We start from the raw sequence: 22,583 nt of genomic DNA, 5'->3' as shown, positions 1-22,583 counted from the left end.
TGATTATGTTGCCTCTGTGTCCAGAGCAGCAGCTTCGGCCTCTGTTACAATGTAGTTTGCATGAGTATATACACAAAAGTCTTCTAAAGATATTAAATCTGAAATTTTAAAATGTCTTGACTGTGAAATCACTGTTGCACTATTCCTGACATATGGGTTGTCACCCCTGACATCTGACTGGGGTACCAAAGCTTTACCTTCCCTAGGTTGCACATCTAAATCATACAGTCTCAACAAGCTTCTAGCAGGCAGGTGTATAACAAGAAGTGGCAGAAAGGTTCAAAGAAAAAGGAAGGAATCTCCCAGAAGAAGGGTCAGCCCACTAATTCTATATGGCTGTTGTGGAATTCTTCCTTCCTCCCCTCCCTTTCCTGCCTTATACCTAAACCTGGCCCAGAATTCCCTTTTGGTCTCAGACAACTTGATTATAGAAGTTGTTCAGGAGTGTAACAGATGGCAGTGGGGAAGCCGAGCTCCTTTTCAAGGGATGTACCCTTATCCTTTAAATCACTGTTTCCCCCAGTAACCAACAAATGCTTTCTATTGGAGACACAGAAAAGTTCCTTTAGGTCAGTGGGTCACGGCTTTGTCAAGAATTTTTCCCTTGCTAAAGAAGAATCTCTTTTGGAGATGATTTCTTAACCTGTTCTTTCACAACTTATGTATGAAGGTTCCAAAGTTCAAAATGTTGCCCCTACAAATTATTTTACCTTTCACTCCTCCTCTTGACTTTTTAGTAACTAGATTTGAAAGATGCTCATCATCACATTCCTGTTGCCACATATTTCAAGTGTTTTCTAAGGTTTTCTGTGTCTGGGTTACTTTATCACTTTTCTGTATTACCTTTTTGGATATTTACTGCTTCAGGGTTATTCACAAAGTGCCTGGATCTTGTTATAACCTACTGTAAACCTCAAGGTATTCATATTTCCTTATTTTGATGATTTAATTATTTTTGCAGAGTTTTATTCAAACTGTCAGGAGACCCCTGCATGAGTAAGAAATCACCTTATGTCTCTAGGATTCCTGGTCAGCATTCAGAAATCTTTCTTGATTCCATGTCACAGGATATTTTTTAGGATGTATTCTAGACACCTCCTTGCAAAAGTCATTCCCTTCTCATGAAAAAGTAGACCTGGATTGGATTTCTAAGATGGCCACACACTGATCAGCAGGTTTCAGCTCTGCCAGTGTGAAAACAAGAATTGAGAAAAAAAAATAATTGAAACTGTCATGTTGGGTAAAATTCAATCACTGGAAGGAATTGACTTAATGCCAGGAAAGAATACATTAAAAGAATGTCAAAGAAAATTAACCAGAAAATGAGAAGATAAAACTGTGTCTTGGAAGAATGCTATAGCAAAAAGCAGTTCAGATTTTAGCTTTGGTACAGGGGATGACTTCCAGTACTTTATAGGAATATGTAATATTTTCAGAGGTGATTAAAACAAATGAAACATTGAAGGAATATATCAGCACAAATAAAAGGATGGAAAAACTAGAAGCTTAAAGTGGCTTTTAAGATGAACTGGTAAAACTGCAAAAGATTAGCATCTGACGTGAAGAAAAAAAATGGTGAGTATGAGCCTTATTAAGAATAGCTATTTCAAAACAGTAGATTTAGAAGACTGAACAGAGAAAATCATATTTTATACTGTACCAGAGAAACTGGAAAGAACAGATTATATTAATTTTATGAAACAACAAATAAGCAGCTGGTCTGGTGTTCCTCAGCAGGATTTGTTAATTGATAAGACACATTGCATGTCCAACTAGGGCCATGAAAAAGTAGTCAGGACCTGTTAGTAAAGATGCAGTCATACCAGCAGAAATGGTTGATCCTGACAAAACTATGTCAGAAAGGAAACTTATTAAAAATAAGAGATAACACGGTGTTTGTGGGAAATGATTATTCATGGTACACTAAGCTGAAGAAAAGCAAGTTCATCTCAGCAATCAGGGAATGTCGAGAGGCAGATGTGAGATTCAAGATGATGCATTCAGCTGTCTTCACAATGCTTTTTTCCTGGTTGATCACAGACATTTTTTGATGCAAAACAGACTAAGGACAAAATAAAAATGTTTATCCTATAAAGAGTGAGCCAGCAAGCAAAAAGGGACACTGCCACTCATTCTTCTGACAACAAAGGCTGTAGAGGGACAGCCAGTTAAACATTTTCCATTGTTCCAAAGGATAATGCTTGAGAGATGGAAAAAAAAACACAGGAGCTGATTAGAAGAATTAGTAGTACCTTGGACATGAATCAGAGACTGCTATTTGGAGTTGGGGATGCTCATGAAAAAGACCATCAACACTGAAATTCATACATAAATGGGAGACTATAAAGCATGAATCCCACTGGATATTGGAATAGACGTGTGAGCTATGACTTTGCAAGAAAAGTTGGTTAAGAAAGACTGGATTTTTTTTTACTTTGATAAGGTTGTAGGTGAACTTTAAAGCATATACCCCACTTTGTGTCATTAATGTCTATAAGACTGAAGGGAATGAAGATATAACTGCATGACGAAAAATACAAAAAAAAATAATTTCATTAAAACATTGTAAAGCAGTTTTGCATTGTCTGCACTCAGTGGTATTTTAAATGTAAGGGGGGATACCTATCAGTGAATACTCTGCATGTTAAAGATGTAAAGCAGGTCAGTACTTTTTCAGCTGTGAGATATGCATCCTTTATAATGTAACAAGATAAGAAATGCTGGTCATAAGTTAAAGTTAATATAGTGCTGTTCTGGGGTGAGAGTGGAGTTTAAATGTGTATTGACGTATGCAAAATTAAGATAGTAATTTCCTTTGCTTTATAAGGGCAGGTATCTAGATCGATGTCCTTGTTGTACACTGTACACAGTGTTTTTTAAGTAATTAGGCTTGAAAATAAGTAAAAATGATGAATAGCTTGGAAAATTCTAGGTTTCCTGCACCTGCAATGTCATTAGCTTGTTTTTTCCACTAGTAAATGCTATCAGTGGGAGAGAATTAGTCTACAGGTGCATGCAGTTTGCCAAGTGAGGGCTGTACATTGTGTTCTTAGTGAAATTTACAAAGATTTTGTCATGCATCTGCAAAGTTAGCTGTTTTTTTCCTCATTGCTGATTGCTTTTACTTGGAGATGAGTTGTCTACAAGTGCAAAAAATTAATCTTGAGAATTTTGCGTACTCTTTGTTGAGAGAAATGTAACATTTAAACATAAAATGGCAAATGGTTTAGTGAGAATTAAAGTTTGAAAGTGTAGGAATTGAATTAAGAGGTAGTAGCCTCCTCCACATTCTTAATACTTTAATATATTTAATAGAACAGTGCACAATTTAGTTTATTTATTTAATGGTAGTCCGTGTACTTTTATTTAGGGTTAAATGTTGATGCCAATGAAAGTATGCAAGCTGCTTTTCACATCTTTTGGGGAGTCAAGAAAACAGAAGAACAGATGGCAGTCAGTTTTAGTGGGAGCACAGGCTGTAATGTGTTTTAGCATGGGTGACATTTTTACATTAGGTAATACCTGTGGGTGTAGTCATCGATTTGATATAGCTGCCCCTATCTGTATGGTTAAAATTCATATGTTGAGAAATGCACATAGTTTTGTGTGTTGTTTCTTAGTTAAAAAGGGATGAGGTGGCTCTGAAAATCTATTTAGTTTCTTATGAATGTTTTCAGTGAAGTAACAAATCATGAAAAATATGACATGGGTTGAAATGGAGATAAGAAAAAGCAACTGCTTATATGCTCAGCCTGTCAGTCATTAGTGTCTGCATGTTAGCCAGAAGTTGGAAGTACACTTTCAAAAGAGCTGTCATATGTATTAGGCGGGAGTAATAGCTTCATGTGTCAATGGCTGCTTTGCCTATGATATCATGAAATGCCCTTATATTTACAGCCAAAAAAGCAGAGACTATTGAATTAAATTAAGAAATCAAGTGTGCAAATACGAATGTTGCAGGAGACACATCTGTTCAGAAATGAGCATGTGAATTTCATGAAGGATTTCTGGATGAACATTCAACAGAATATCATGGATAGAGGAAATGGGGACAATAATACTGATTGCTAGAGGGGATCCGGTAGTGATAGAATAGGAAAAAGGCAATCATGGTAGATTTTTGTTGGCGAGGGGCTGTTGTTAAGGGAGGAGGATTATCCTGGCTTGTGCTTATTTATATTCCACCCAAAACTGCAGTTATGGAGCTTTAATAATTGGAGAGAAAAAAAAATCAAGTTTCATCTGGGAATATTATTCATTGTTGGGAACTGGAACTTGATTTTCAGTAGTGAGGATGTATCAGGAGGACCTAGAAGGAAAAATTTAAACAAAGAGGGTATATTTCTGAAGTAATATAGGAGAATATTTGATATGGAAGATGTGAATTTAGTAGATCAGACAGAATTTACATATTATTCACCAAGGTACAATATCTGGGCTAAATTGTATAAAAAATGTTCACAGGAACATGTATATGTAGTTGAAAGATTGGAACACATCTAATAACAGTTTCAGATTGTGGACCAATTAAAAACTAAGGCAGAGATGCAGAAGTAAAACTGGGACACTGGCACTTTCCTACTTAGTTGTTAAAAACAGAATCATTTAAGGAATGGGTAGTGGAAATTATTCAGTAATTATTAGGGAAGACACAAATCTCTTCACAGAGATAGCTATTGAGTGGGCTAAAATGAAAATGGAGTTTAACAATATGTTGGAAACAAAAGTGAAAGAGACATGGGAAAGAAGTAATATGAATTACTTTACAGGGACTGACAAAGGTTGAAGTGCTGCAGAATAAGGGGAAGAAGAAGATGAGATTAACAATTATTAGCTAAGGTAGGAAGGTACTAGATTAAATGATGTAAAATCAGTCAGCTGGGAGATCTCCAGGAATAGACTGTGGAGGTTTGGCTGTTAGGAGGGAAAATGATAAAGATCTGTAATATGTTGTTTAAGAGCATGTTAAATAGGGGTGGGAGCACCAATGTGTTGGAAAAAACTGTGGTGGCAGCATTACCCAAAGAGGGTAAAAACCCTTCAGGCCCAACTTCAGAGAGACCCACTTCAAACCATGATTACACAATGTTTATGTCTATACTAGCTAAGAGACTAGGAAAGGTTTTGCCCAAATTGATAGATATGGATTAATGTGGTTTTGGGTAGGGAGGCAAACATTTGTCATTAGTAGAACATTTATTATCCATAGAGAAATAGAATATAAGAAAGTTCCATGCCTGTTGGTGGGTCTTGATGCATAGAAAACATTTGATAAAGTCAGCTACGATTTTTTGCATAGGGCAACGGAAGCATTTAAATTCCTTGGTAGAATAATAGGGTTGATTAGGAGTCTATCTGAAGAGTGGGAGGCTTCCTATACAACAAGCTGTGTTTGAATAGAGGAGCTAGGCAAGGGTGTTCTCTTTCCCCTTTGTTACTTGCATTGAATTTAGAGCCATTGGAAAGAAGATAAAGGGACTCACAAATTCAAGAATATAGCTGACATGGTCATCAAGAAAGGTTAGCTTTATTTGCAGATGATATCATTTTTCACTTGATAGAGCCAGAAAATGGCATTCCGGTGTTATGGAGTATTTTGAGACAATTTCAAGTCTTTTCAGGATATAAAATTAATGACAGTAAAGAAAGGCTATAATGATAAGCTGTGTACCCACACACAAATTGTTTCAGCAATACCCATATTTATGGGGACACGATAACATGAAAAATTTAGGTGTGTGGATTAAAAAGGAGTGTATTATGGCAAGTAAGTGAGGAAGTAGAATCTATTGATTAGGGATTTGCATAGCAAGTTACTAGCAGAGAAAATTATTTAGTCCCTCTTGCTTTATACACAGGTCAGGGATATTTTTATCAACCAGAGGAAAAGCTGTGGACAACAATGATGAGTTAAAGGAATTTATTTGGTAGGGGAAGAGTTAAATGAGCTAAGTTGATCCTCCCCACAGAAAATGGTGGTTTAGTATTACCTGATTTGAGTGGATACTTTAGAGGTACAGTTAAAGCTTGTGTGTATAATGCAAGTAGAATATTACAAACCCGAGTGGAATGGGATAATTATAAAATGGGGAAGTTCAAGGAATAACAAATAGTAGGATTTTGGATGCATATTCTTAAGGCAATTAACAACCATGCAGAATAGTATATTCATAAAGATGCAGAAAGTATTCTAAGAATTAAGCCAACATGGGAATGGAGAAAGAAAATTTTGCCAATAGGGGTGACTGCAAGTGTGGGTATAGAAAATAAGCAAGAGGATCTGGAATTCACTGGAGAAAATTGGCAAAGGAGCCAAGGTGCTGTGGGAGCAAATAACTAGAGAGGGAAAGGGAATAGAGTGAGATGTGTCCAAGCAGATGTTTGGATTGCAGGTTGGACACTGTCTTCCCTATTGAGGATTGAAAAAGAGTATATGCAAATAGAGATATGGGATCGCTAAAGGAAAGACTTGCTCTCCTAGAGTTTTTTTGTAGACCCTGGAACAGAAATTGCAGTTAAAAAGTTCTAATTAGTAGGTCATATAAAAGATTTGAATTATAATTATAAGAATCAATTGGAGGAGGTCTGAAAACATTGCAAAAAGAGACTGGAATTTAAGTTACAGAGGAACAATGGGGAGGACATCTGCATGGCTCCCAAATATGCAACAAAGTCCAGAAGGATTTTTATATTATTGGAAGGGTTTGCGTAAGTATTTTTATACCCTAATGAGACTTCAGAGAATTTTTTCCTCAAGTATATAGCAAATGCTGTAAGTGTGATGGAAAAGAAATGCAACTGGGAGCATCCTTTGGGGAGTGTAATAACTTGGCAGATTTTAAAAATCCCCTACACAGTACTTTAGCAGAAATGTTGGGATAGCAAATTGCTGAAACGATTCTTGAGCTGGAGGATACATCTGAATCTGAACTGCTTATGCCTATTAAGGCCTTACTAAGTTTAATGCTGTTGGCTAGCAAAAAAACAATTACTGGAAATGGGAATCAAAATATAAACCAATTGTAATTGAAGTACTAAATATTTTAAAGGAGATAAAAAAACTAAAGGTGGGATCTTTAGAAAAGGGAAGGAGCAAAATACATATAAATAAATGCAATTTGTGGGAACAATACATGCACAGTAATGTTCAGGAGGAGGAGTGAGATTTAAGGGAAAGAGGAATTGAGAAATATATATAATGTTAGAGTAAATAATTAAAACTGTGTGATGTATAATTGACTATAACATGTTAATGTGGTTTAGTTTCTTTTCTGTTAATGTATGGGTGCCTATGTCTTAAGGGATAAATTAGTAAAGGTGTTAAAAGAAAAAAAGTAGACCTGTGTTTAGAATTGTTCCTAAGTTTCTCTAGTCAGTCTCATACTTCATACAGGGACTACCTCCGGATTTAAGGGTTCATGATATCTGTCATTCTCATGATTCCTTTTGCCAGATTAGACACCAATATATTTTCTCAGGTGTAAAGACATTGAGTCTCAACGTGTGCACCCACTGACATTTCAGATTTGTGTTTAGCTTTGTAGAGAGAGAAAGAGAGCTACTTTGGTAGAGACACCAGATGTCTTTGAATCCAGGTCTTCTATTTTCTGTTATATCCCTTGCACAGTCTGTAACAGCCAATGCTTCAGATTTTGCATGAAGAGCTGTGGACATGGGGAAAATGTAAGGTCCATGGAACAAGCAAGGCATGCCAAAGCAGATCAGTATGAAGGAGATGCTGAATGTTATTCATGTTGTCAATTTATCGTCTGTGGTCGGCAAGACTTTACAAGTGTGATCACAGGCAACATTATAGTCAAGTGGTATTTAAATAAGTGACACCAAGTCTTAGCCTCTGTGCAGGCTGGCTGTGTTGGTTGAGAGGTTGCAGATCAGCAGTGTTTAACCCTCCAAGCTTCCTACACTCCATCAGAGCAAAACATACTGGAAAACAAGCTGAGCAGGACTGGGACAGACCACTTCAAATGGAAAATGAATGAGGGTGGGCCTTACAAGTGTTGGTCCAGGACTGGGGAGCTTCTCAAGTAGATCTGTTTGCTTCCTTTCAAAACAGACAGGTAAACAAATTATGCTCCAGGCTTCTTGCAAGCATGCCTGGAAAACGGAAACTTTCATTCTGTTGGATGGGAATGCTCCTGTTTGCCTTTCTACCGATAAGCAGGGCCATTCTGAAGATTCAGACGTAAACTCCAAATATCTTTGTGATGATTCCCTTTTGGCCCATACAACAGTGGTTCTCCCTTCCAGGTTTCCTTGGACAATGGCTCAAATCACACAAGACAGGAAGTTTAATACACCCTAGTCTCATACAACTTCAGCTAACTACCTGGAAGATTCGATTTTGATACCATTTAGGCACCTTTTTTTCTGAGGGTTTGCCACGGGTCTTAAAGGAGGAAAAGAAACCTGCTACTAGAATATTTTATATTTGTGAATAGATGAGATTTGGTAGTAAGTGCATCAATAACAACGAAGGCCCGTTCAGGGTTTCTGTACCACTGGTTTTACAATGTTTGTGTAATTTACTATCCTTTGGGATTTCTTATTTCTCCTTCAAGGTTCATCTTTTGGCCATTTCAGCATGTCTGACCAAGGATCCCTCCCCTTTCTTCTCAGTCTTTGGTCAAGCTGTTCTTGAATGGGGTAGGTTTACATTTAATTAGGAAACGGGTGGCACCTACTTGAGGTTTTTCCTTTGTGCTGGAAAAGTTAATTCTGTCTCCCTTTGAAGCAGCCTATTTGGCCAATTTATGATTCCTTACTTGGAAGACTGTTTTAGTTATTGCTCTGATATTTGCGAGAAGTGTATCGGAGTTGCAAGCTCTTATGGTGGGCTAACCCTGTTTTGTATTCTGTAATGATAGATAGGGTTACTATGAGAACAAAACTTTCATTTATGCCTAAAGTAGTTTCAGACTGCCTTGAATCAAGTCATCAATCTTTCCTGCCTTCTTTCCAGAGCCTAAAACCAGGAGAAAAGATTCTTCATACTCTGGGTACGCATTGGCAACCCAGTTATCTTGACAGAGCTAAATCCTTTCTGAAAGTTAAATAGCTGTTTATTTCCTATAAAGAAAGCAAAAAGGGCAAGCCATGTGAGACTATTCCCAGATGTTTGTCATTTGCTATTCCTTTCATAATAAGAAGCTTCAGGTACAGTCAAGGCTCACTCTACCAGGACCTTGGTTACTTCAATGGCTTATTGGAAAGGGGTAGACTAGAAGCATTCTAGAGGCACCTGGTTATTTTATACTTACTTTTACAAGGCATTATAATCTAGATTCTTTTTCCAGGTCTAGAACAGGCTTTGCTAGGAGTGTTCTCCAGAGGCTGCTTGGCCTTTTTCCCTCCTTTCTCCCAGTCTCTCATTGCTGAGTTAATCTACCCATATAGTTAATGCTGATGTAGCAGTGATCACATGATAAATACAGTACAGTTGTATAAGTGAACTTGCCATAACTGAAGATGATCCCTCCCTCCAGCCCCTTTTTATAGAGTAAAGATTTGGATAAATATACCTATCTTTACCTCACTTATCAGGACCATAGGCTCCCTTCTGTCATTTGGCAAGAAATTCACGAAGCTTTTGGCATGCTATAGAACTCCTGCAAGCAGCAGCTTGTGTGTGTGTGTGTGTGTGTGTGTGTGTGTGTGTGTGTGTGTGTGTGTGTGTGTGTGTGTGTGTGTGTGTGTGTGTGGAAGGAGCCCAAGGCTTTGGAAGACTGTCCAGCTGTTATATCTTAAGCAGGATATAACCTATATATCCAAGATTTAATTGACCATCTACTGTTACGATAAGTTTACTTACACAATTATACTTTCTGCATTACTCCCCTCATGGCTTGGCAGCAACTTGCATACTGGCAGCACTCCATCTTGTCTCTGTTGTGTGCAGACTTGTACCTTTTGTGTTGTTCAAACCCCCATCATCATTTTACCACCCTCTGTGCACCTCTCTCTCCATCCAATGTTTGCCTTTCCTAATGTGGTTATATACTTCTGTTTGTCTGTCATGTTTCTTTGTCCCCCTACACTTTCACATATCCTGTCTTCCCTTTCTCTGATTTCCTCTTTATTCCCCATGTCTGTATAAGGAAAATGGGGCTCTGTCCTCACAAAAATGTTACCCTGACCTCCACCCTACACTTCCTGTATGATTTCTTTCTGATGTCTGTGTGCTTGCTCCATTCTCCTTTTCCTAATATCTTGTACATCCCTTTTCTACCCCACTTTACGTATCATAAGGCTAAGTACATTGGCCCCTTTTCGGAAAGTAGATGCCATTCTGGTTAGCTGTATACATGCAGTACTGTTTTATGATACTTTGTTATAGGACATGCTACAAAATATTCCTATGCTCTTGTATACTGCAGCCTGCTGCAGGGATATGCTCTGTATTGCAGTATGTTAGCTGGCAGTTATATAGGCACACAGTTTATTGTGAGGGCCATGCACTGTAGTGTACTACTGCTGCTGTTAATTTCATGCCTTGTATGTCCTTGTTCTACTATTTTGAGCAACTGTGTTACTGCACTTATTGCTCTTACTATGTAGTTGCTGCACTCATTGGCAGTTTATATCTGAAAAGAACTGTGTACTCCATGCTGCAGCAAATCACTGTGTGTTATTTATAATTTGTGTCTTTGTTGCTGATTATTACATCAGAGCTGCGCAAACCCTGTATGAATGTGAAGCACTTCTCTGCAAATCTCAAAAGTTTTTATTTCAGGGGTTTATTGGAACTTTCAACACAGTTAATGCCTTTCTTTTTCTTGTATTATTAGTTTAAAGTTTAATGTTGTATGTTCTCTGTTCACTACTAGTGAAATAAAGCCGAAGTTCTTAGCTTTACTTGGAAGGGTATGAAAAACACTGTTATCATAAGAGGCAGGTCCATAGTCTGAAATGGCACTATTATGTTTATTACATATGAAATGGCCTGTAGCGGATGCTAGTGCCAGGCATAACTCTCAATGATTACTTCCAGAGTTAGGGATAAAGTAAAAAATAATTAGGGGCACCATTTAAATGCTGATAGTTTTAACAACGCCTCAAAATAATTTCCAGTTTTAGGAGGGAAAAGTTGAGTAAAAATATGTGTGTCTCCACAAATTCTGGACACTGTACAGCTGTCACGTATGCAACATTTTGCTTTTTTTTTTTTGTGTTATTGAAAATATACTGCCTCTGAAGTTCTATCTGCACACTTGTACGACATCATGTGCATGACCTGACTCTGTCATTTTCAGCCAGATGTAATGTTATTCACTTTGGTGCTGTAATAATGCAGTGTATTGCTTTTGAATATATTTCTCTAGCTTTGTTATTTTGTGCACGTGATTAAAATGTTTTAGACCACTTATGCTATAGGGGTGTGCATGTGTCTTGGTGTATCTCTGTCTCACATGCTGACATATCCAACTATCAGCTGAAATATTTCCTACTGCAGCAGGTCAGTTTATTACTTACTGACTTTGGCAGTTAATATGTGCCCCATGCCATCTGCTGTGTGTGTTGTGTCTGTGTGTATAATTTTCCTTTTTGCTTTCATTGTACTTGTTTTTTCTTTTGCTGTTTAATGATGACACCACAGTTAATGCATTGGTTGTTATAAAAACGGTCTCTTGCATAGAGTTTTATACCCCATGTTAAGTTAGTGGTAATAACGGTACCATTGTTCTGGTCTTTGCTGTTTCAGAGGTTGATGTCATGGTTGGTGAATTTGAAGTAATTTTTTATGTTTAGTGATACTGAGACCATCTTTCTGATCAGTATCACAGTAATTGAAACGCACTGTATGTACGTTTGCCACCTGTTTCAAGGAATTGATAGCTTTAGTGGTTGAGATATAGATGGAAACTGATCCTATCAATGGAATTTGTGTCCTTTCTTCAAAGAACATTGACATTAGTATGACCACTTTTGAGTTATGTGTCTTTTCCCTGAAGACCATGTCCTAAATCAACAGTAACTAAATACTACTTATCAAAAACAAAATTATTGAAACTTTTTGTCATCTCATATGCAACATACTGCACATTGAAACTCAGAAACCAAAGTTAAAAATGTTAAAAACAAGCTGCTGATTTTGAGTTATAATACAGATTGCCCAATTATTTTTTTTTTGTGGAAGAGGCCAACCCCTCCTGCATCCTCATTCTTCTGTTGCGTAGATATACAGAAATCAAGGTCATACAAAGCTTTGGATAAGTGAATACTTGACTGCTATATCGTCATAGTGCATAGGGTACTGAATCATACCTTAATAGCTCAGTTCAGTTCTTTTGAGTTAATTGATAATCATTTTTGGGGAGTAATTAGAGGATAGGTAAGTTTAAGTAGTCGGAAATGAGTCTGTTGAAGAGTAGAAAAGGGAATTAAGAGTTTTTATGTGTTAAGTAGACGTCGAGGGTTTACCTTGTAGAATATTTGATGCCGAGTCTTATCATGAGGAGAAAAAGTTAGAGTATCAGCTTTACTTGATCCCTTTTTTTTGTGCATTTCTTTATCCCCTCCATCCTTTCCTCTGAGCTTCAAGTGTATATATTGTGAATATTCTGTGAAACTTATGTTTTATCCTCAAAGTACTGTTCAGTTGTAGTAATCAGTGTGAGGAATTTTTCTTCACTTCTGTTTGTAATTCTGGCTTCATAAGTGTTGTTGTTGTTTTGTTAGTTTGATTTTAGGTTGATCCTTAAAATAGTCTGTTTAAATCAGTATTCTGATCTGTTAAAAAAAATAAAAAAAACAATGATAGGTGGATTGCAGACAGTTTTGGTTAAAGGAATTGATCAGTCTGGTTGTGTACCATACCTCTCAACCTCTTAGAGCAAGAAATCAATCTGGACAAAGCCATGAGTAATGGGGGACAAAGGCCCAATAGGGATACTTACAAACTTGATATAATAACAGGTTTTGCATTAGCATGAATTGTCAGAAGATTATGATGTCTGAAACTCAAATGTCCGTCGTTATTTTCTGACTTCTACCCTCAATGGTTTGCCAGTTGTTTGCCAGAAAACCACAATTTTATGAGAAACAGCCAAAAGATATGAGGCAAAAATCTGGACATTCTTTGTAAATCTGTACATTTGAGAGGTATGTAAAATGTGTGCTGTATTAAGTGTGACTGAAGCACAGTTTCTTTTAAATGTATGCCTTATCCTATAGTGCTACAATTTCTTTAAATCAAAGTCCTGCAATCTTTTCTGTTCCTGCATCTTTGTACATTATTTGGATATTGAATGCTGTGTTGCTGTTTTTGCTTTATCTTTGTTTACATAACATATTTAAGCTTTCATATTTGTTTCTTAGAAAATGCCAGAAGAAAGCAAGAAGGGATTGTTGGCAATTCCCGTGTTTATTTTACTCAGCATGCCCCAGCTCTTCCAGCAGATAGTCCTCGTCCATTAAAACTGAGAAGTATCTTGGATATGAGCCCATTTACTGTAACAGACCATACACCTATGGAGATTGTGATTGATGTCTTCCGTAAACTGGGTTTGAGACAATGCCTTGTAACTCATAATGGGTAAGTTAAAAAAAAATCTGTTTCTAGATTGTAGCATCCTGTTTGGATTTTGCTTAGCTGTGCCTTAATCCTTTGCTGCCAGTTGAAAAGTTGTCTTGGCTGCCACCTCAAATGCCACTATGTCATGTACCAGGGGAACTGTGTTTCTGTATTTTTTCAATTAAAATGGAATTTTTTAAGTAAAATAAATTAGTATAAACTATTTTGTTAAAGTAATTAATATCCTAATAAAATATTATCCCAAACAGATAAAAAAAATACTCTAAAAAAGTTATCCATTTTTTATGGACTGGTGTCTTGTCTGTGACAGGTTTTCTGCCTCCACTGTGAACCTGAGTAGTATGAAGCAGGTATTAAAGAATAGATGACCTTTAAAATGAGCCTGGAAGTGGAGGCTGCATGATGTTTCATCGTACAGTTTTCCTTCTTGCCCTGTGACTTGGTGAAGCAGCTCACTGATTGCTAGATAAGCATCATAGCAAAGAGAAGTGCAAATTTCATCTGTGGACAAAGGAATTTTTCTGATGCGTCTTCCCCTCAGCCAAAAATATAATCAATATTACATTGGTGGGGGCCATTTGTGCGTGAGAAAGTGCTGCTACATGCACTAATATATATATATATATATATATATATGTATATATATATATATATATATATATATATGTATATATATATATATATATATATATATATATATATATATATACACACACACACATATATATATATATATATATATATATATATATATATATATATATATATATATATATATATATACATACAGCTATATATAATTAGCTTTAGCTGTATCCGTCTATGTGTGTGTGTGTGTGTGTGTGTGTGTGTGTGTGCTTTAGCTATATGAGTTATACCCTGCCTGGAATATAACTAGCAACCAGCTTCCAAAGGTTAAGGACACCTTGCATGCATTCAGACAATTAACTGCTTGAGCAGAGCTGGAGAAAATTAGTGGTCTGGGCATCAAAATCTTCAAAGCTTTCATGTTAACTGAAAAAGGGAGGCTGGTACCCAGAAAAATTGCAATCCTAGGCAAGTAAAAATCTGTTTTCACACTGCCAACAAAGATTACACAAAAACAAGGGAAGTGAAGGGAGAGAACAGCTACTATAGCAGTGATCATTTGATCATCTACTGTTATGTTAAGTTTACTTACACAACTGTACTATGTTCATTATTTGATAACTGATGCAGTAGCCTTATCTGTCTAGGTAGAATGCCATAGCTTATGAAGTTTTGGAAAGAGTAAGGATGAAGGGTCTAGGAGCCCCTGGAGAAAAGTCCTAGCAAAGCCTGTCCTAGAGCTGGGAAAAGAAACGTATGAACAGAGGACCACATTGCTGACTCAACAGTCTATGCTCACAGAAGGTGTCCTTCAGCTTTGGAAGCTGGATGGCTTTTATATCCTAGGCAGCTAAGGCTACTGCAGCAATGATCATATGAACATCTGCTGTGCTGGTGGTGCAAAGGTTAGCGTTGTCGCCTCACAGCAAGAGGTTCTTCAGTTCGATTCTCAGCTGGAGCACCTTCTGTGTGGAGTCTGCATGTTCACCCTGCGGTTGAGTAAGCTTTAAAGACATGCAAGTAGGTGCATGTGTGTGTGTTGTGTGTGTGTGTGTGTGTGTGTGTGTATGTGTGTGTGTGTGTGTGTGTGTGTGTGTGTGTGTGTGTGTGTGTGTGTGTATGTGTATGTGTATGTGTACCTTCTGTGAAGTTTGGGCACCGGGCTGGCAACTCGACACCATAAAACTCCACTGCCAATCAATAGCAGACCAGTGATCCGCTGTGGCGACTCCTAACCGGAAAAAGACGAAAGACATTGTTTTGTTATGGTAAGTTTATTTACACAGTTCTTACTGTAAAGTAGCAGTACTATCACTCTACCTTCCTAGTATAAGCACACATGCATATACATGAAGGTGGGTGCTGTATCTTTATATGTATAAATATATATAGATATAGCTCTACATCTATATATATATATATATATATATATATATATAGAGAGAGAGAGAGAGAGAGAGAGTGAGTTCTGTCTCTCTTTATGTGTGTGTGTGTGTGTGTGTGTGTGTGTGTATCTATATATATATATATATATATATATATATATTCTATATATATATATATATATATATATATATTCTATATATATATATAGATATATATATTTTTTTTTTTTTTTACATCTATATATAGATATATAGCTATAGATCTATATCTGTATGAGTTGCGTTGGTTTTGTTGACAGGGAGTTTGGTCGACATCTGTTTAATAGACAGCATTTGGTAGACTATACACATAGTCAATGGGAGTGTGAGATCGTCAGTCCCTGGGTAGGGAAATATTTCCTTTTCCCTGGGGATTGTGCGATTTTTAAGTTAGTATATAAAATCAGTGGGGAGGGTGATATTTATGTTTTTAAGTAATATTTGCATGCATCAAGAAGCAACCTTGGAGCATGCATACATACTAAAAGTTTAACATTTCCATTTTCGGCATAGAGTTGTTTTCTTCAGGATGTTGGCTTTCATGTTAGTCAACCAGCTGAAGGCAAATCATCTGTATATATAGACAGATCTAGAACTGTGTCTATCTATATATGTATATCGATAGCTATGTACAGATATATATAAGTACGTGTGTGTGTGTTTCTGTGTGTGTGTGTATTATATATATATATATATATATATATATATATATATGTTGGCAGTTCATTGATACAGGGCTTCACAGGGTTCTCAGCAGTACATTAGACAGTACAGAATATGGAAATTACTAGAACACTTGCTTCTGCAAAGTAAAAAAGCTGTTACTCTTTATTATTTTTATTTATTTCCCTTTTTTTGACCAGGTTAATCCCACTTGGCTAATGGCCTCTTTTCAGGGGAAGGCCCGAGGTGGTATTTATAATTTTAGGGGAAATTTGGTCAGGGTATCTGGGTACTTCCCCAGTCTTTTCAGTAGATGCCATAGTATCTTTTACATCCAGCTGAGTAAACACCAGCTCAAGCAGATGAGGCCTTGGTTTGACATCTCATCCTAAGGACGGCACACTCAGGAATGCAGCAGCCCTGCAGTGTCTGTAATCGGTCTGCCTGTTGTGGGAATAAAATCCACAGTCTTATGCACCAAAATTTGCTACCTGTTGCATCACTGCCACCACTAAAGTGTCCCTGTGGGAGAGTGCATGTATGTGAGCACTTATATATGTGTGTGTGTTGAAAGTTAGTTTGTTTATTTGTCATATTTGTTAACTGGATATTCCCTTTGCCATTGAGAAGGTCTGCATACAAAAGCAAAAAAAAAGGAAGGAAGTATCACATTGTTCAGAGGTCAAGCAATTAAAAGTTGTAAAGATAGGGAGCTAAGTGCGTATAATAAAATTGGCTACATGTATCTGAATTACATGAACACGTGTGTGTGTGTGTGTGTGTGTGTATGTGTATGCATGTATATATATATATATATATATATATATATATATATGTGTGTGTGTGTGTGTGTATATGTGTATGGGTCTACCTTGACCTTTACCCTTATTCGAAAATACACTTTCGCAAAAAATCGGATCACTGAAAACCAACCAAGGTTGTTGTTCTAGATTGCAGCACAGTGGGGATAAGGGAATATTCCCTTTTTTCCACTGTAGTAAGATCTTGAAGTTAAAATATATAAGTAGCAGGGATCTGGAGGCGCAGACCACCACATGGGGGGTATGGGGGGGCTTTTTGTCCCCCTGCATAAATGTGTTTGCTGTTTTTGGTTTTGTTGTTACTTTTTTTCTCGAAAGTGCATTGTCAGATAAGTACACTTTCGGAAAAACGGGAACGCAAAATTATGTGTCGAAGAAAAGTAATTTTGTTGATTTATTGTAGACCCATACACACACACACACACACACACACACACACACACACAGATAGATATATGGGAGGAAGAAATAGAATTAGTAAGAGTGGTACAGAGTAGTGCTGTCAACAGCAGCGAGACTTTTTTTCCAAAACTCATTTAGTGAGCAACAGTAAAATACCGTACAAGTAAAAAAAGCAACAATTTTACAAAACAAGCTTTATTCATGGGATACAAGTACTCCATGTGTTATAAATCCCATCTCATAGAGGCAACTGCATTACTCGAACACCTACCATACAAATCTGAAGAATAATCTGTTTTAAGCACTGTAGATGGATGCCATTTCATTTGTGCTTTCGCTTTAAGGGCTATATCTTCAGTGGCAAGTTCATATTCATCTTATTCATCCATTAATAAACCAAATAAAAACCAATACCACAAGCAAATGAATGGTCTTGAGCAAAAAACGATAAAGTAAAATAAGCATAAAATAAAATAGTTGCTCAAGATCAATACCAGGCAGTTAATACTTGTAAACCACAATGTTAATGGTACGGAAAGAAGTTAATAAAAATGATAGTGAAGTTCAAGTCTCTTCAGACTAAATCTTGCAACGTAGTTACCACCACGATAGTAGCGGTATTTCACAGCACATTAAAAGTCTTTTCAGACCTCAACGAAAAGATGCTCCAGACTAGTATCTCAAGAAATTCCTTTAGGTTGTTAACTGGTTACCAGGAGTCTCTTCAGACCATATATAATATCACCTTCAACTTCAGAAACTCAAAAATCATTCTCAGATACTGGATAGAACAAATTCCTTTATTGACATATGTCCGGTAAGCGCTTTCGCCAAGCGGCTTTTTCAAACCATGAAAAATACAAAGTTACAGGAAATCCCTTATATTGTTTCACCATAATTAGTTATTAAGCATAATCAGCAATCAATTAACTAAATAAAAAAATATACCAAACATATATAAAACCATTGAATTAAGAAACCACCATCAAAATACATAATAAAAACTATATATTTATAAATGCATTATATAAAAAAGCATTATGTAAAATTATCTATGGCGAATTCTCTTATTCTTAAGAGCTGGTCTTAATGGAACCTTATCATTAAGACCAGGGGGAGAATGTGCTTGTAACCTAATTATCCAACTAGTTTCTTTTTGTTCAGTAAGATTTCTAAGGTCACCACCTCTCATACTAGGTAAATTAACATAAATAACTGAAAATTTAAATGTATGTGAATCATCATTTTCTAGAACATGTTTTGAAAGTGCATTAATATTAGATTTGATACGAATTTGGTATAGATGCTCTCTTATTCTGCCCTTAAGCCTTCTGTCGGTTTTAACGACATAAAAGGCAGGGCAGGACAAGCATGTAGCAAGATAAACTACATGTTCTTTATCACAGTTGGCATTAACATTAAAACTAAACAGTTTTGATGTAATAGGATGTACGAACATATTAGTGACATATATACAAGGGCAAAAATTACATTTATTACATGATTTAGTGCCCATATAATCATTACTTTCAAGAGGGGGTTCCCGACTAGAATAACATAAAAGTCTATGCAAGTTCTTTTTATTTTTAAAGAGAAACTGTGGATGTTCGCCAACAATTTCCTTAACCGGATCAACTGTTAAAACATTCCAATGTTTATATAAAATCTCTCTAGTTTGATGAAAATCTTGTGTATAAAACAGTGAAATTCTTTGTTGTTTCATATTATCAACATGTATAACAGTCTTAGCAGCTTTATAATATTCATTACCTTGTTTTGAAAAAATGGGACATGCCCTATTAAGTCTAAGATTCTCAGTGTACTAGAAACCAGCATCAATTTAATTTGTTCTATATTTTCTATTTACTAATCTTTCATGTAAATTTCCCAATTCTGTCTCAAAATTAATCTGGGCAGGATTTAACCTAGATGCACAAATTGCTTGTCCCTTAATAATGTTGGTAAATACATAACTAGGGCACATACTATGCCTTTGTAGCAGAGTATTTTTATAGCATGATTTCCTATGAACCCCCGTATTAAGTTTAACATTACTTAAACGTTGGTTAGATATATCCAGGAAAGCAATATTATGTGTAGATACTGTCATTGTAAATTTTAAAAAGTATGTAAGTGAATTTACTTGTTCAAAAAAATCATTTAATTCTCCCTCACTCCCAGTCCAAAGAAAAAACAAATCATCAACAAAACGTCTATAGAAGCTGACGTATTTCTTATAATAAATCAACGGGAAAAGTTTTTGTTCCTCCCATGAAGCCATAACTAGGTTGGTGTAGCTATTGGCACAAGATGTGCCCATAGCTACGCCATCCCTTTGTAAAAACAAATCTTGATTGAAAGAGAATATATTATTCTCTAGCACTACTTCCAATAACAAGCAAATTAAATCTATTCTAGTGGATAACATATCTGTATGCTTAATCAGATACTGCTGAACACTTTCTAAACCCAGCCCATTAGGAATGTTCGTAAAAAGGGACTTAACATCCATTGTAACTAGTAATAAGGGGTAATTATCTGGAATCATGATTGTCCCTTGATAAAGGTCTAACAAAAATTGCTTAGAATCTCTAAGGACATATGGATTAGAGTCTACTACTGGTCTTAAAGTTTTCTCAATTAAAATCAGTAACGGTTCAGTGACCCATCCTCTGCCTGCTACAGTTGGCCTCATTGGAGGAATTAATGGGTCCTTATGAACCTTGGGTAAACCCTGTATTGTAGGAATTGTTGGATTTTCAACCCATAGGAATTCATAAATTTCAGTGGTAACTATCCCATTTTTAAGCAAGTCATCTAAGGTGTTATAGACCCTCGAAATATGTGCTTGGACCTCTTGTACACTAACAGAGCTGTAAAACACTGTATTTAACATTTCCTTCATACATCCATCGTAAGCATCTCTGTCTAACACTACAACTGGGCCGCCATTATCTGCAGGTCTAATTGAAATATTTCTATCATTTTCAAGATTGTTTAAAGCTCTTCTTTGTTTAGTAGTTAAATTACCTTTTCTAGAACAAGTGAAGGACGTATCTGCTAGAGAGTAAATGTCTTTCTCAACAATTTTGCAGAACGCATCCACTAATGGATGCAAATTAGGTACAAAGACACTGGGTTTACGAAATTGTACCAACTGTGCATCCCTGACATTGTTATTAAATAATTTCAATTGTAAATTACGTGCAAATATCTTGATATCTAATATAGTATCCACTATGTTACTTTTAATAGAAGGTATAAATGATAATCCTTTATTTAAGACTTCTAATTCATATTTGTCTAACGGTCTATGTGAGAGATTCCATACTAAGTGATTCTTTCCCACATTTTCTTCAAGGTGGGTTCTTTCAGTTGCCCTCCCGGAGCTTTCCTTTTCTGCCTTCCCCTGCTCATAGAGCGACTTCTCCCTATGTTGTATGTATTGGAAATGGGGAAAAGACTAGGATGCTCTACTAAATTATAATTACTGGATGTTGTAACTGTTTTTCTACGAACAACCGGAACACTGGCAATGACTAGGTGCTTGTTGATTCCATATTATCCCTACAATCTATTATGGGTTCAGCACTATTAATTCCATTACTAAATTCAGCATTATCGGCCCTTACACTAGTGTTGAGCTCTGAAGTCATATTATCAGCCACTATAATACTTTCAATGCTTGTAGCGTCAGTATTAACATCACCATTCCTATCATTAATAGAAGCATTGACATTAGAAACAGTTGCATTAAAAGATACATTCCTACTGTTCTTAGTATCTCTATTATTAACTGTAGTCAAAGCATGTGAATTATTATTAATATTATAACCATTGTTCTGTCTATTAGAATTAATGCTATACCTAGGCCAAGTAAAGACCTGTCCATGTGAGAAATCATATGCATCTCTTGATAGCTTATGTTTCTTCTGTTCTAACAACCTTTTTTCAAACAGAGAAATGCTATCTATTAAACGATCAAGTAACGGCTCAACAACACTATCTTTAAAATTATGAAATAAGTCATTCTGTTGTTTCTGAATGAGTTCTTGTAAAACATGTTCTTAGGGTGTAAAGAACTCAATAAGTAATGTCATATAGTTAATGTTCACCTCGATACTGAGCTGTTGCCAACGATATAATAGCTCTGGATATGTGTTACCTGTCATTGGCATTTTCAAAATTCTAAGCCCTCTCGGTATAATCCTTTTCCTGATGCAAGCTTCAAATTGGAAGCGTTGCATCTGTAAATGTTTTAATTTCAATAAATTAGATTCCATTTTGAAGCTTGCAGAACTTCAAGAACTCATTCTAGTTGGATAATTAGGTTACAAGCACATTCTCCCCCTGGTCTTAATGATAAGGTTCCATTAAAACCAGCTCTTAAGAACAGGAGAATTCACCATAGATAATTTTACATAATGCTTTTTTATATAATGCATTTATAAATATATAGTTTTTATTATGTATTTTGATGGTGGTCTCTTAATTCATTGGTTTTATATATGTTTGGTATATTTTTTATTTAGTTAATTGATTGCTGATTATGCTTATTAACTAATTATGGTGATACAATATAAGGTGTTTCCTGTAACTTTGTATTTTTCATGGTTTGAAAAAGCCTCTTGGTGAAAGTGCTTACCGGACATATGTCAGTAAAGGAATTTGTTCTATCCAGTATCTGAGAATGATTTTTGAGTTTCTGAAGTTGAAGGTGATACTATATATGGTCTGAAGAGACTCCTGGTAACCAGTTAACATCCTAAGGGAATTTCTTGAGATACTAGTCTGGAGCATCTTTTCGTTGAGGTCTGAAAAGACTTTTAATGTGCTGTGAAATACCGCTACTATCGTGATGGTAACTATGTTGTAAGATTTGGTCTGAAGAGACTTGAACTTCACTGTCATTTTTATTAACTTCTTTCCATACCATTAACATTGTGGTTTACAAGTATTAACTGCCTGGTATTGATCTTGAGCAACTACTTTATTTTATGCTTATTCATCCATTAGTTTTATTAAATCTTTAAATGTTGGCAGTACTACCAACTTCCATTTTTTCTTTATACATTTCTTTGCTCCCAGCGCAAGTTTAAAAAAAATTCACACCAAAATATTAATCCAAAGTAA

General features: G+C 36.1%; 1 protein-coding gene across 7 annotated transcripts in view; it reads left to right on the top strand.

Annotated features, from left to right (window-relative positions):
• The window catches only part of CLCN3 (chloride voltage-gated channel 3), a 1,613,231-nt gene that overhangs the window by 1,207,945 nt on the left and 382,703 nt on the right, over positions 1-22,583 (top strand). For all 7 annotated transcript variants that reach the window (XM_044062561.1, XM_044062563.1, XM_044062565.1 and 4 more), the window contains one exon: positions 13,336-13,552. In XM_044062561.1, the coding sequence (XP_043918496.1) occupies positions 13,336-13,552 (217 nt within the window). The remainder of the gene's footprint in view (positions 1-13,335; positions 13,553-22,583) is intronic.

This window comes from Protopterus annectens, chromosome 2.part1 (genome assembly GCF_019279795.1).
Source record: "Protopterus annectens isolate FY-2018-M chromosome 2.part1, PAN1.0, whole genome shotgun sequence".
NCBI lineage: Eukaryota > Metazoa > Chordata > Ceratodontiformes > Protopteridae > Protopterus > Protopterus annectens.
Note: the sequence above shows the minus strand (reverse complement) of the source record. Positions and strands in the feature narration are given on the sequence as shown.